The following is a 13775-nucleotide window of genomic DNA, read 5'->3' as shown; positions in this document are numbered from 1 at the left end:
GCACCCCGCTTCGGGGGAGAGCCAGGACACTCGTTAACAAGGCTAACGTTGTTATGTTAATAGAATTTAATGGTGCAAACCTCCTGTTGTTGAAGTCTTCAAGCTTTCTGGCTGACAGCTGCGGGCTTATAGATCTGTAGAAGTCTCAGTGAATTGGGGCAGGAGCACACCCCAGCTTGTGCAGCAGAAATTCCACAAAAACATTGACTAATTTTTTTGGTGATGGCATCTCTTGTTTAGTGAAATTGGGGAGTTTTGCGAGCCTGTGAGGACTAGTCATCTGAAAAGTTTATTTGGCTTTTGTGTGTATACTAAATAAATCAGTATTTGTAAATACATGCACTGGTATTTACAAACCAGACCATTCTTTGCAGTGAAATGCACAGATTCAGCCTTTGCCAGGACCTTTGAAGGGACTGGGGAGGGCAGGGGGCTTCTTGCAGCCATGGATAAGGCAAGGGGCCCTTGGGTCTTCTGAGGGAGTCCAGCGTGCATCTGGGCTAAGGAAAAACGTAACTGGCTTTGCAGGGTGAAGCGTTAGCAGGATGTGAGTGCCACGGGTGCTGGCAGAGGGGGACGTCCCACTCCTCTGTCTCGGCCTTTGGGAAGGGACTTGCCGAGGGGACGCCCGTGAGACCAGCTGGCTGCTCTATTGCCGTGGGATGGGGGATTTACGCCTTTGGCCCCAGAAGGGTTACAGGGGTGCTGCCCTGCTCACCGGAGTGTTTCCTTTTGCCGCAGGAGCTGGCACGTGGGGATTAAGTAATTGCCTAATCGTCCATCAAGAGAGGGAGGCTTTCCCGCGGTGCTGGGTCTCCCGTGCAGCCTGCGGCAGCGCGTGGCATCCCGGCAGCCGAGCGACTGCCCGCATCCTCCCTCGCAGGCAGCGCCCGTCCCCAGCACCTCCCGCCCGTGCCCCGGGACCCCGCTTACGCCTCCCGGCAGGAGCCACGGCCAAGCACGCTGCAGCCGCCTGCTGCTGATGCTGGCTCGCTTACGAGCAGGAAAACATCCCCGAAGGCGCCGACACGGCGCGCTCGGGCAGGAGTAGGGCCAGGCATGTGTCCCGGCCACCCGGCGAGCTGCTTGCCCTGCTCCAGCCCTCGCACAGGGCGCCCGGGGCACGGGCAGTGGCTGCAGCACCAGGAACGGGCTGGTTTGCCAGGTGAGTGGCGTGTGCCCCGCAGGCAAAGGCCGGGCATTTCCCCTTGTCCCGGTCACAGCACCAGCCCAGGTGGCATATTTGTAGCTTGTCTGTTGCTCCTCAAAGTAGAAGCAGCAACTGCCCAGCTGGAAATAACTCTCCTTTATCATTAAATGGGCTCTTTGTTTGCATGCATGCGTGGGTCAAGGCTGATCATGTTGGATGGTGATCTTTCGTAATCGAGCCTGCATTGGCCAAAACTGTTCCCTTACTGATCGCCATCTCACGACATCCCTCCTGGTGCTGTGTGACCTCTTCCAAGCCAGTGTTCTCTGCCGAGCGGGACTGACCCGCTCCCCGGGGCGGATGAGCTGGGGCCACCGCCAGTGGGATGTTTGGCAATGTCTGGTTGAGCAGCAAACGCGAGGAGCCCCCTTATGAGTGACAGCATTAGGTACCTGGTCCAAGAGACAACATGACTTCTTTTTGAATGGCTTCTTTTCAGAATGAAAACCAGAGTTTAGCCTCTCATCTGTTAAAAAAAAAATATTCAGATCTTGACAGTTTTCTCATGTTCCTGAATGCACCATTGGAGGCTGGAGCATGCGTGTTGGCATTATTTTTAATGAGGAACTTTTTAAGGGAAAGGCAGTGGTGGCAGGCGGGCAGGGAGCTCGCCACCTCACCGGCGGTACGGGGCGGCCGTGGGACAGCGGGAAGCTGGGGAATGTCTTCTGCTGCTTTTCAATGCTCGTGTATCTCAGCAGGCTTCTTGTGGTCCAGCTGTTGGGGTGCCCGGTGCCTCTTCAATAGCAGGGCACCAAGCCCAGCAGAGACCGTTGGCCTCTTGTCTGGAGCCCAGTGCCGAGGTCCGTGCCGGGGGTGGCATCGCAGCCCGAGCCCCAGCCGTGGGGTGCCGTGTGCTGACACGGGGCGGCTGGTCCAGCGCAGGAGGGGTTCAGCCCTGTCCTTGGAAAGGCAAGGTCTCTGCAGCCTCCCTGGTGACGCTTCCCGTGGGCAGCAGGTTTCACGTCGTCTCCACCCCTTCTTCTCGCCACCGGCGCGGTGTCGGTGTCGCAGCCCCTGCCCGGTGCTGCCAGCCCTGCCCCGTCAGCACCCGCCCAGCAATTCAGCGTTATTAAAAGAAAAGGGTTACTGTTCCCGCTATGCTAATAGGGCAAACGCCTGCTCTGCAGTAGCTGCTCCCTTCCTGACCTCGGGGAAATGCCTGCACACAGCAGCAAGTGGAAAATCACTGCGTGCTGATGGCTCGCTGGGGCTGCTCGCTGGCCAGGCGCAGCTTGCCCCCTGCTCGCGTCTCTTCAGACGCCCCATGTTTTCCAGCAAAAGTGGGGCCAGCCTTCAGGAGTGGTACCGGCCGCGACGGTGGCTTCTCTTGCCAGCAAGGATGTTGCCTGGCAGGCTGCCAGCCTCTAGCTGTAATTAATACTGTGCCTGGGTGCTGCTGAGCAGCAGCCGTGACAGCAATAGCTCATCAATGGGACAGGAATAGCTCCTGGCCTCAGGCCTGTTCGGAGGCGACATGGGATCCTCTGGGTGATGATCTGTTGTGAGAAGAGGCTGTACCTGTCCTCCAAAATACCGGCGCTGTCCTATGACTTGTGGAGAAAGCAAGATGTTTGTCGCAGTGCTGGGTCTGATTAGTGAGCCATCCTGGTGTCTGTCCCAGCTCTGGGCAGCGTGGGCATCTGCTGGGTGGGAAACTCTTAGCAAGCCCATACAGTGTGGAGTTTTCCTTAGAATTAGCCTTTTAAAATTAACTCAAGTTTAAAATGGGCTTTCACATAAGTCTGAAGGTCATAGTGATACATCTATATATATAGAGAGAGGGAATTAATACAAATTGCTTTTGTTTTTCCTGTAGAAGTCTGTGGAGCAGGTACATTAGAAATGTTGGGAAGAGACAAATGCAGCAGTGGAGCCCGTGCCCTGGCATCACTTGGCATAAACACCCACTTTGGTGTGTACAGGCTTCAGCCACTTCACAGGGGATCCAGTCCCCAAGACCTATTCTTACCGAGGATGGTATCCTGGTACGCTGAACAAGGATTCTAGATTTAAAATTACTTGAATGCTTTTGGGATGACTGGATAGGAAGGAAGAAGCTACACAAGTATGCAGAAGCCTCTGTGGTTTGTCTCCCAGGCCCTGGGAAGGAGACAGCTTTCTTCTATTTGCACTAACTTTTTTTTTTTTTTTTTTCTTTTGGAGGAAATGGGAGAAGGACTTAACGCCGCCAGAGCAAGCAGTGAAGCGAGGTGCTTGTGGGGATGTTTCTCTGGCAGAGCCTTTCTGGTGGGCTGGTATAGTTAGTGTTAAAGCTGCAGGGCTGCGCCCGTTTCCACAAGGACTTTCCTGGTTTTGGCAGGACAGAGCCATCTCCATCGGTCTGTCATGATTACCTTGCAGATGTCTGTTTGTCGCCCGATGTGCCCCCTGGGCTAGCTGGAGCAGGCAGTCGCCCGTCCTCCCCCCGCAGCAGAGCGGACAGGCAAGCCCCTGGTGGGATGAGGAGCCGGGCAATGCCGCCGTCCCTGCAGGGATGGTCCCTCCTGTGAGAGCTGCCTTCAGCCCCAGCCCGAGCTGCCCGGAGTGACGATGGCCAGGAAGGCCTTTTGCAGGATCTCATGGTGGCCATGCTGTTCAGCAGCTCTGCCATGGTGGTGGGTCCCCTGGCAGCTTCCACGCTACGGCAGCAGTACCCACTGAGCTGGATGGGGATGTCTGGAAATGGGGCTTGTCCCAGCTGCCTTCGTCCATTGCAGGGAATTATTTGTAAGTCCTCAGAATAAAAACTATGGCCCTTGAGGTAGCGGCGAGCAAGTAATGGAGGGTGGCTGACTCTCAGGTAGCAGCTTCTGGCTTTAACTCCTATGTGCCCCCTCGTATGGGTAAAACGTTTGCTAGGAAAGGTGACCCTGGGCAAGTGTCCCATAGAGGTGAGACTGTCTTCCCAGCCCCAGGCATTTAAAGGAGGAGAAAAGAGGCCACCACACAAAGCTTCTGCTGTGCCTCAGTGCCCCCAGCCCTGCTGCGCTGGCCCAGTAACGCAGGGGACACGGCAGAGGAACTGTGGCTGGTGCCAAGCCTGGGAGTGATGCCAAAATGCCGCTGAGGAATGAGCGAGGAGGAGATGGAAGGAGGCAGCTGGAGCCGGCGCCGGTGCTGACGCCGCTCGTGTGCTGCCGCTGGGGCCGTGCCGGTGCCGCCGGAGCAGTTCAGTGGATCTGGGGGGGTTGCCTGGGTGTGGATCAGGTCTGTGGGATGCTATGGGTGCCCAGTGCCATCTTTGCCAGGCAGGTGCAGCCTCTCCAGCTCTGCTGCGTCTTCTGTGCTCCTGTCCTTGTCTTATCCCCCCACTCCTGCTTCCCAGGAGCTGTGACCGCCGTTTCTGCTTCACCGCAGAGAGTACCAGCAAGGCTGGCACCGATCCCGCTGTAACGGAGGTTTGGGATCTGAGCAGGCCCCTTCGGCTCAGCGGTAGTGATGGCTGCACCAAGCCGGCTCCTGCCAACATGGCTTGCTCGTGCTTTGCTCACTCCTCTGTTCCTCTCCCTGATGGTCTTCCCCTGCGCCGTCTTGAGGCTGTTTTGGTGCCCCCCGCATGCACAAAGCCAGGCAGTCTGAAGGGCACTGGTGACAGGCAGGGAAAAGCAGTGAAGGTGGTCCCAGGACAGGCAGGAGCGGTCTGCTGAGGCACTGGCCCTGCTTCGGGGGGGCCCAGCGCCGCGTCCTCGTCCGCCTTCACTGACATTTGGCGGCGGGCTCAGCTGCCGCACGCACCAACTGCTGGGGTATCGCGCTACAAATGGCCTCTTGTCCTGGGGCAGAGCCACCGCGCTCCTGCACGCCAGGACGTGCTACCCACGAGCGTGCATGGGCCCCGGGCTGTGCGTGGGCAGGATCGTCCCCTGGGGGATGCCTGGGGTGGGCGGTGGGCAGGAGCAGTGCCACTGGCTCGCTGGGCATCCACCAAGTGTCCTGCGGGAGTGTGGCTCGGCCCAGGTGCCGCTGCTGATCAGCTTGCTGTTGCTTATTCTGATATAATCTCGTAAATCACCAGCTGGTGAGGTTTGCTTATGTGCCTGCAAGAAGACTTCTTGCCTGGGGGCCCGTGCACCGGATGGCTTGCACAAAAGTTTGTGGTGTTGCTTTTTATTATGGTCCTTCTTGTGAACAAATGCTAAGCTTGCACAAACGTTAGCAGAAGGAAGGTAAGGAGCTGTGAATAGACTTGGAGCGAATGGCCAGGCCGCGTCTGATGACTGGGGGGGGTGGTTTTCCCCCCCGATGTTTTTCTCCCTGCTGGGGTCAGACCTGCGGATTTGCCACGCGGTGCCCGCTGCCCTTGGAGGGGACAGCATCGGGAGCCCTCTGGAGCGCATCTGTGGCTGCTGCTGGTGAGCTGGAGCAGGGGCTGGAGTGAAAACCTAAACCGTCTGGGGTTTGGGTTTCCAACGTCCTACATGTGCCTTTGACAGCGAAACTCCCATTTCTTCTCCTCTGGGGGTGTTTCTTTTCCTTCGCTCCTTCCCGCTGCCTGGGAACTGGCGCTGCTCGGTGCATTCGAGGCAGGAAGGAAAGCCTGGAGCTGTTTAAAACTCTCAGTCTTCAGGGAATTTCAATCGTCGTCCAAGCCTGTTCGCAACCAACTGAATAACGGTGCAGGGTTTGAATCGCTGGCCCGCCTCCGCAGGCAGCGCTGCCTCCTCCCTCCCTGCCTGCCTGCCTGCGCCGAGCTCCTGCCCGCACTGGGGCTCTGCCCAGCTCTGCGTGCCGCAGGCAGCAGCCATGGGGGTGCCGGGGTGGGCTCCCCCCGCGGCCGGGGGCAGCGCCGTGGTCTAGGGGGGCTCCGCACCGGCCCCCCTGCCCAGCCCATCATGCCATTGCTGGATTTTTTCTGGGCTTGCTTCAAAAAAGCCAAGGTAAGGAACGGTCTATTTAAATGGTGTCCGTCTTTCGACACCCTCCGAATTTCGGGAGAAGCTGCCGGAAGGGACGGTGGGGGAGGCGTCTCTAGCGGGGCTGGGGTTTGCGCACGGTGCCTGACGCCTGCTCCGGAGGGATGTCGTGCCCGCACCCCCCATGCGCACGAAAGGTTAATTTTGGATGGGCCGCATGCGGATGCGTTGGTCAGTGTGCCCTGTTGTCGCTCGCTACCCCTCAGCGACGGTACCCACGTCCCGGAGCCGGCAGGCAGGGTGCTGCGCCCGGCCGAACGCGGGCAGCATGCGTGTACGGATGCAGCACCGGTGGATATAATGTGGTCGTTGGTGGGCTCTCTGTGTGTGCATGCACCCTACCAGCCCCCAGACGTGGTCTGCAGACGCCAAGCCGGGTCCTGCCACGCATGGCTCGGGTGGTGCAGCTGGGCTGGGGACACCCCTGCAAACTGGGGCTCGCCTGGAGGCTCGGGTCGCTCCCGGTGTGGCAGCGGGACCGCGTCTGGCTTTGCCGACCTGGAGGGACGGGGCGGCTGTGAGCGGGATGACAAAGCAACAGTGAGACCGGAGGCCCCGAGTTTTTAATTTCCTGCAGCAGTGGTTCTCATGGCATCTGGTATTTTTCGTTTGGGTTTAATTCCTCATCTGTCGCCTTAATAACGTGCAACTCTGTCTCCCTCTCTGACTGCCCGTTTGTTGTGTTGGAATTATTGTGTCACAGCCTGTGCAGTGCGGTGGTAGGTGTGCCGGGTAGGTTTTGGAGTTATTGTTAGTATGGATTTCAGGAGCTTCAGATTGGAAAAAGCAGTAAAATCTCTCTCCAACCAGTGCTGTACACCGGGCTGTGTCAAGCGAGTGGATCTGCCATGGTAAAATGGATGTGGAATGCACGCTGTTCCCCCGGGGTTTCAATGCAAAGCTTAAAATAGTTGAGTCTAAAAATGACATTTGTGAAATTCATTAATAATATTAGTAGCTGTCTTGTCCCTGCTGTCTCCAGAGAGCTTAGCAAGTCCTTATTAACCCTTCTCATCCCTGTGAGCTGCGTGTTGTCATTGCCATCGTGCTCATGGCGACAGGGACGCAGGGACCGGGTCCTGCATCCCCCCTTGCAGAGCTACAGCTCCCAAAGTGCTCCAGCCTGGCCCGCGCTGGGCTCCCTGGTGCCCGTGGACCTGAGCAAAGTTGAAAGCAACCGGCAGACTGCTGATAACCTCGAGCCTGATGAAGGGTCTGGTGGCCCCACTGGTGTGGGTGGTGGGGAGGAGGTGGCGAGATGCTGGGAGCTGTGGGCTGGCTCCTGCCTTCGCTCTCCCCAGGCCCCCCCAGCTGCAGCTGCTTCTCTGGCAGCACGGGGTGCTTCTCCCCACCCCGACACATTCCCGGCCCCCCTCCCTGTCTGAGGATACTTCCCCACCTGAACCCTCTGGTTTTACAAATTAACCTGATATTTTTATCTCCTTCTTGCTTAGAAAATGCTTTTGCAGGATGGCTGGAGCTGCGTGGGGACTGAGCGTGGGCTAAAGTCATTCACGGGTCTGGGAGTAAATTTGTCCTTTGGTTCTGGGGCTCTTCCCCCCCACTGTCACCCCTGGACACTGAGGTGTCGTGGCCAGGGGCCTGCAATAAGGGAAACTCCAGGCAATTGGAGGCTCCGGAAGATATTTGACTATTTGCCGTGAGATAGGTGGCCTTTACACTCAGAAGGGATGGGCTCAAGGAGAACAAGGGTGAGAGTCCCTTGGCTCACCACCTCCAGCTATCTGCTGCAGGGAAAAAGAAAATCTGTTTCAGTAGGTGTAAGCAAAGAGGTGCTTCTCTTGGAGCGGGGACCCAGCAGTGAGGGGTGGGGGACTCTGCCTGGATGGGAGCTTCCCCAGTGCTCAGAGGCTAGGGCCAAAATGATGTTTCTGTATTTTGCGCTTCCTCGTTAGCTCAGCCCATGAGACTCTTGTTGAATTGGGCATCACCAAACCCCAGAACGGTGATAAGGGTCTCCCTGGTAGATGTTAGAGCTGCCTTCTTCCCAAGTTCAGGAGTGGCTGTGCTCTTTGCATGGTTTCCTTTGCCGGTTTTAAGTTTCCCGTTGCTCTGCTTGCAGCAAAACAACATATTCTGGTGGACGCTTCATTTCTCTCTCCTTCTTCTGTCAGCAGACTGCCATTCCCATATTTCTACTTCAATTCCACAGCAGTCACCCCCCACCAGTAAACGAGACCTGGCTGATCCCCACCTGTGTCCCACAGGTGCTGGACAAGTCCCTTTGGAGCATGAGGCTTTGGGAGAGGGGCAGACAGGGAGCAGCTCTGCCCGGCCGGAGCCAAGAGCAGCTCCCAGGGCCAAGCGGCTGGGTGGGCTTTGGGGGAAGCCGAAGGGATGGAGGACACCACCCTCCTGATTTCCCTCGGTGAGCGCCAATGGCCTCGTGTGGGGCTCTGGCTTCTGCTTCAGCCTGGTTTCCCGTTTTCCTACACAGGCTGGTGTTGCTCAGCTACTTGACATGAACAGCGGAGGAATTTCTTGAAGGGGAAGAAATGTGCAGGGCTCTGTCTGTAGGATTAAAGCTTTCGAGGTTAAACGAGGTGGAGCTGCAGCTGGTGGGAGATTTCATGGGAAGAAGAAGGTGTTAGGGCCAAGACATGATGGCAGGGGAGAGGAGGCTCCCCAAAGCTGCCTGAGGACAAGGACCGGCTTTCCCTGCCCTTGCTATGGAGAACAGCCCTACCTCATCGCCCACCAGACCTTGCCCCACACCGTGGGCATCTACTGCATGCGTCGGCTGCAGGGCTGGTGGTTGCAGAGCTTGTGATAACAGACATGACAGGGGTCCCAGTGATCATCTCTCTGTCCAAATATTTTCGGCTCTGATGCTCTCCAGTTGCCCACACACTGACAGATCGGGGCTCAGGCATCTGCACGGGCTCTCCCTGAGGAGGACAGAGCCGAGCACACAGCAGGAGCGGCGGCTCCCTGCACTTCCCTCCAGTGGGAACTGATTCAGCAACGCCAAATGAGCTGGAGGAGCTGGGTGACCCCCCCACTGCAAACACAGGCACGCTGTGGGGTTGCAGCAATAACCCCGGCCCCACTGATGGGCACCTCTCGGGCAGGCGCTGCCGTGAGAAGCCCGGCAGCGGGGAGATGGTTAAGCCCATCTCCCCCCGGGTCATCCCCAGCCCCGCTGCCCCAGCAGGAAGAGGGGTCCCGGGTGGCCCGTGGGAAAGGCCGGCTCAGCAGCGCGCTGCGTTCCTGCAGCGATCCCCGCTGCCCTGCCGGCACCTCTGGCCCCGCTTGGCACGGCTGCGGCTGCACTGGAGGGGGCTCGCCTGCGCCTGGAGAGGGGCCTGGGGAGGGCCCTGGGCTCTGCGCTTGCCTCGGGACCTGAGCAGCACCAGGACCCTCCTGCTCCTCCACCTCCGTGCAAATTGCCATTGTCTCCCATGCGCTGGCAAGGCTCTGCCATCTGTAAATCCCATTTCCCTTGGCTTTGTCCCCACAGGAGCGCAGCCCCTGTGCATGGTGCTGGTGGCCACTTCCCCACCCCGGGTGCTGCACCCGTGAAGAGGCTTGGGGAGGGAGAGCCCAGCCTGCTTTCAGCTTTGCTTTTTTTTTTTCCTTTCTTTATTGTTGGCTTTCCGTGCCTGCAGACACCATTGTACTCTCTGTTCCCAGACCTGCTAATGGGATTAGAATGTGGACATCTCCACTGCCATCTGTGCAGCTGCACAGGTACCGAGGGACGTGTTCGGGGCGACCCCAGACGTGTGCTTCCTCTGCTGGAGCGAGGGTCTGCCCCACCAAGGCTTCCCCAGTGCCGTTCAGAGCCAGACCCAGCTCCAGCACGGGAGCGGACCCGGGTGTGATGCACGATGCATCGTGTGTGGGTGGCTCACGGGTGTCACCTGCGGTGCAGAGCACTGTGGCCTGCACACTCAGAGGAAGAGACTGCATCCTCCTAAGCTCTGTTTTGATCCCTTGCTGTGGATCTGACAGCCCTTGCCTGCCTGCCTGCCTGTTCCCTCTCTGGCAATTTTGCAGCGTCCGTTTCAAGCTGTCAGGCAGAAAGGTCTGTCTCTCCAGCCCTCCCTCTCTCCCCGGCTCCTTGCCCACCCCAGGGATGCAGAGCCCCTGGTCCCGGCTGCTCCTCCTCCTCCGATGGCTTCCAGCAGGCAGGGAGCCACGGTAGTGGGTGTGCTGCATTTGCCCAGTGCTCTGGGTCATGTTTGGCACTGATGTTTTGAAGCCAGTGGGACAAGCCTTTGCTAGAGCTCTGCTTGCCCTCAGAACTGGAGCAGGTACTGCTGGTCCCAGTGCCTCTCCTGGCAGAGAGGAGGCTGGAGTGGGGACTGAGCCCAAATGCAAGTGGTAGGAGTCATGAATGTGAAAATCAAAAAGATAACAAAATAATTTCTGTTCTTTTTTCTTTCTTTTCACAGTGTTTCACGTTGCTGGAAGATAAAAAAGATGCAGGTAAGCTGTGACAATGTTTTTCAGGGCAGGAATGCCCTCGCCGTGGGGCGGGCAGGGGCTACGAGGAGGACTGTCCCCTTGCTGGGCTTCTGGTTTCTTCTGCTAGCAGTATGATTTTCCCTCCAAACTGTTATTTTTCAAAGGGGCAGCGAAGGCAACCAGCATGAGGCAGTGCCAGCCAGGGCACCTGCTGAGCCCCAGCGGTGCAGGAGGGATGCCCCCAGGACGTGGCCAGCCTCTCCTTTGCCCCATCCTTTCCCGTACGTTGCAGTAATTACCAGTTAGCGGTGTGAAATCCCAGCCGCTGTGTGCGTGCAGCAGTCCGGCAGAGAGGCGCAAGCCCCCTCGCCGGCGTGCGTGCGCTGCCGTAGCTGTGCCGACGTGGTCAGCCATTTGCCCAGCCCAGCAGTGGCTCTGCTCCTTTCTGTTTCCTTTTCAATTCCTCTCTTCTTTCTGGTGAACCTCTTCATGCTCTGCAGATAAGCTCGTTAGGAGCTCCAGAGCCTTGGAACTGCTGTGCCGTAGGAAGGAGGGTCTCCCCTGGCTTGGAGTCCTGTCGGGTTTGCATGATTGAGATGTCTCCACCAGCGACAGCTGGGCAGGAGAGAATTGCGGTGCAGCTCCGGGCTGATCTGTTATTGTGCGCGTGTGCGCGGGCTGCTTCTACCCCAACCGTCCCTCTGCAAAGGCGGGGGGAGAGGCTGGGGGTCGGGGCCACCCTGCTGCGGGGGGCTCATGGGTGCTGAGGAGGCTGGAGGCTGGCGGTGGTCTGCGGGAGGAGGAGGAGGAGGTGTGCGCCTGCGGGGCTGGGGACCAGGGATGCGGACGGGGTTTGTGGGCTCTCGGACGGGGCGCAGCTAGCGGCTCGTTTTAAGAATGCTGCAGGGCCCTACGGCCAAACTTGTCTGAAAGAGCGTTGCTGGTCCTGGCTGCTGCTTTGTGGGCTGCGAAAAAATGCTCTGGATCTTGCTTTGTCCTCGTGTTCCACCCCGGAGAAACAGTCCCACTGCCAAGCGTGGCCCAGCTGGTGGGCAAGAGGGGTGGAGGTCCTGCATTTTATAATTTCACTGGTTGGTGTAACGGAGGCTCTTTGCTCAGCAACACCTCCAGAAGTAAACCTGGCCCAGTCCTACGGTCAGCTTGCGGTCACCAGCCCTCAGCAGCTCTGGAAGCGGAGGGACCCTGGAGTGCTCCTCTGCCCTGTGTCGGCACCTCTGCTTTCGGCACAGAGCTCAGAACAGGTCCCACAGATGATGGCTCTTGGCAGCGAAGGCAGGGAGGAGCGGTGCTGCCCACGCTGCCGGCTGGAGCCTCCAGCGCTGTGAAACGGGAAACGCCGCCTTGCAGGGAGCCTGCAGGATGTGCCTGGGGATCTCCGAGCAGTTCCCCTAACTTGAGGGCAATGACCCGGCCTCTCTTTTTTCATCCACGTAAGGGTTAGGGCAGCTCTGAGCCTGGCCAGGAGCACAGGAAAGCTCTGGGCAACAAAAGGTGCTTTGTGAATGGAGCTCCAGAGGTAATCCTGGGTGGTCTCTCTTGCCTTTTCATGGGAGAGATTAACAACGAGAATATCAAGAGCTTGTTAAAAAGGGTTAAAGAGCCCTGTGCAAGGGATGGGGCAGGGAAGACTTACAGATCGCATCTGTGGCGGGATTTTTTGTGGAAGTATTTTTATAGGTTTTTTTCCCCTTGGTTAGAAGCGCCTGTAAAATCCAAGTCTCTTGGTAAAGGCTCAGCTACATTCACAACAATCCCAGCCAACACCATCCTGGCCGCATGTCTACCTCCCAGCCTGACGAGCTCCGCGCTGCTGGAGGGATGCTTGGCCACCATGGTATCACGCCTGCGTAGGGGTCTGAGGGCAGGAGGAGCCGGAGCCCTCACGTACGCGAGCAGCTGTGCGGTTTTACACCGAAGAATTTGTCACCTGTGATTTGATGCATCGACTGGAGCCATGGCAGGCTACTCAGTGTCCCTGCAATCTGCAGCGGCGTGGTGCCCCACAGCATGAAACCCAGTGGAGCACAGCTGAAACTCTCCCTTTCATGTGAATTATGCTGGACTTGGAGCAAGCCTGCCATCAGTTTGTATGCTCCACTGAGGTTTTTAAAGCTCTGAGAAGAGACTGATGCAGTCACATGCTGTCCTCTTAGCTAACCATCCCCAGAAGGTGCTCTGACAAATGGGGTTCACTTAAGGAAACACTCAGACAGTGCTCTTGGGAGACACCATTCCTTCCCCTGATGATTTTTTAACGTCTTTGGAGTGGGTGCTAAGAGGACCTCAGCTCTTGAGACAAAGGCATGAGGCAGGGTTGAGCTGGTTCTGCGTTTAGCTGGGTAACTGTTGGGAACGTGCCTCTCCTGGCTCTTCCATTGCTTCCTGGAGCCTGCCTCTGATACCCCCCACAGCAGTGCCGCTCTCCCACCACACCGGGCAAACTCCCTGAGCTGCTTCCCGAGACGCAGCCGGACCCCTTCCCAGCTCCCAGACCCCATTCCTGCCTGCGAGCAGCCAGGAGCTGGGGGTGTGCTGCCACGGCCCCTTCCCTGAACGCCAGCTGTATGAAGTTGCTGCTGCTTCTTCCTGCTGTCGTTAAAATAGCTGGGTATGCCCTGCTCAGCTCCCTCAGCGGTAACGGTGGAAAACAACTTGGATTTCATCTGCTTGCTTGGAGGTAATGTTTCAGCAGAAGCAGGGGCACTCGGTCTCCTCCTGGCAGCGGCTGCCAGCCCAGTGGGGCATCCCCCATGCCTGTGCCGGTGAACAGTCATCGCTGGTAACCCACCTCCACGGGCAGGGTCACAGCCTGTCTCTCAGACAATTTAATTGAAGAAAAAAAAACCCCAGAACTTTGATTTTTGGACAAAACAGGCCAAACTGTGCAGTGTGCTACCTGGAGGGGAGTGCCTGCTGTCCCACCGCCCTGCAGGTAGCCCTGTGTCCCCGCCATCCCACCGCCCTGCCCAGCGGCAGGACCCCCCTTGCATTGCCCTGTGGTCCTCTCCTGTGGGCAACCCCAGGCTGTGTGGGACACAGTGCCTGCTGCACAGCCCGGAGCCGTCCCGCTGGAGCAGTCCCAGCCCAGGCTGGGTTTCCATGGATTTCCTAACCTTCCGCTTCCTCTCTGACATTGGCTTCCCATGTATTGTTCTGGACAAAGCAGAAAGGAAAGGCTCGCACACCAGCCGTGCATG

The 13775-nt window shown here is 57.9% G+C and overlaps 1 protein-coding gene across 5 annotated transcripts in view; it reads left to right on the top strand.

The window, feature by feature from the left end:
• The window catches only part of STARD8 (StAR related lipid transfer domain containing 8), an 89713-nt gene that overhangs the window by 17680 nt on the left and 58258 nt on the right, over nucleotides 1-13775 (top strand). For 4 of the 5 annotated variants that reach the window (XM_075054084.1, XM_075054082.1, XM_075054081.1 and 1 more), the window contains one exon: nucleotides 10545-10578. In XM_075054084.1, coding sequence (XP_074910185.1) covers nucleotides 10545-10578 — 34 coding nt within the window. Of the gene's footprint in view, nucleotides 1-5875; nucleotides 6091-10544; nucleotides 10579-13775 lie in introns of those variants that run through there. The other variant, XM_075054087.1, reaches the window with a different exon arrangement.

The sequence above is a fragment of the Buteo buteo genome, chromosome 22 (genome assembly GCF_964188355.1).
Source record: "Buteo buteo chromosome 22, bButBut1.hap1.1, whole genome shotgun sequence".
NCBI classification, from domain to species: domain Eukaryota; kingdom Metazoa; phylum Chordata; class Aves; order Accipitriformes; family Accipitridae; genus Buteo; species Buteo buteo.
Note: the sequence above shows the minus strand (reverse complement) of the source record. Positions and strands in the feature narration are given on the sequence as shown.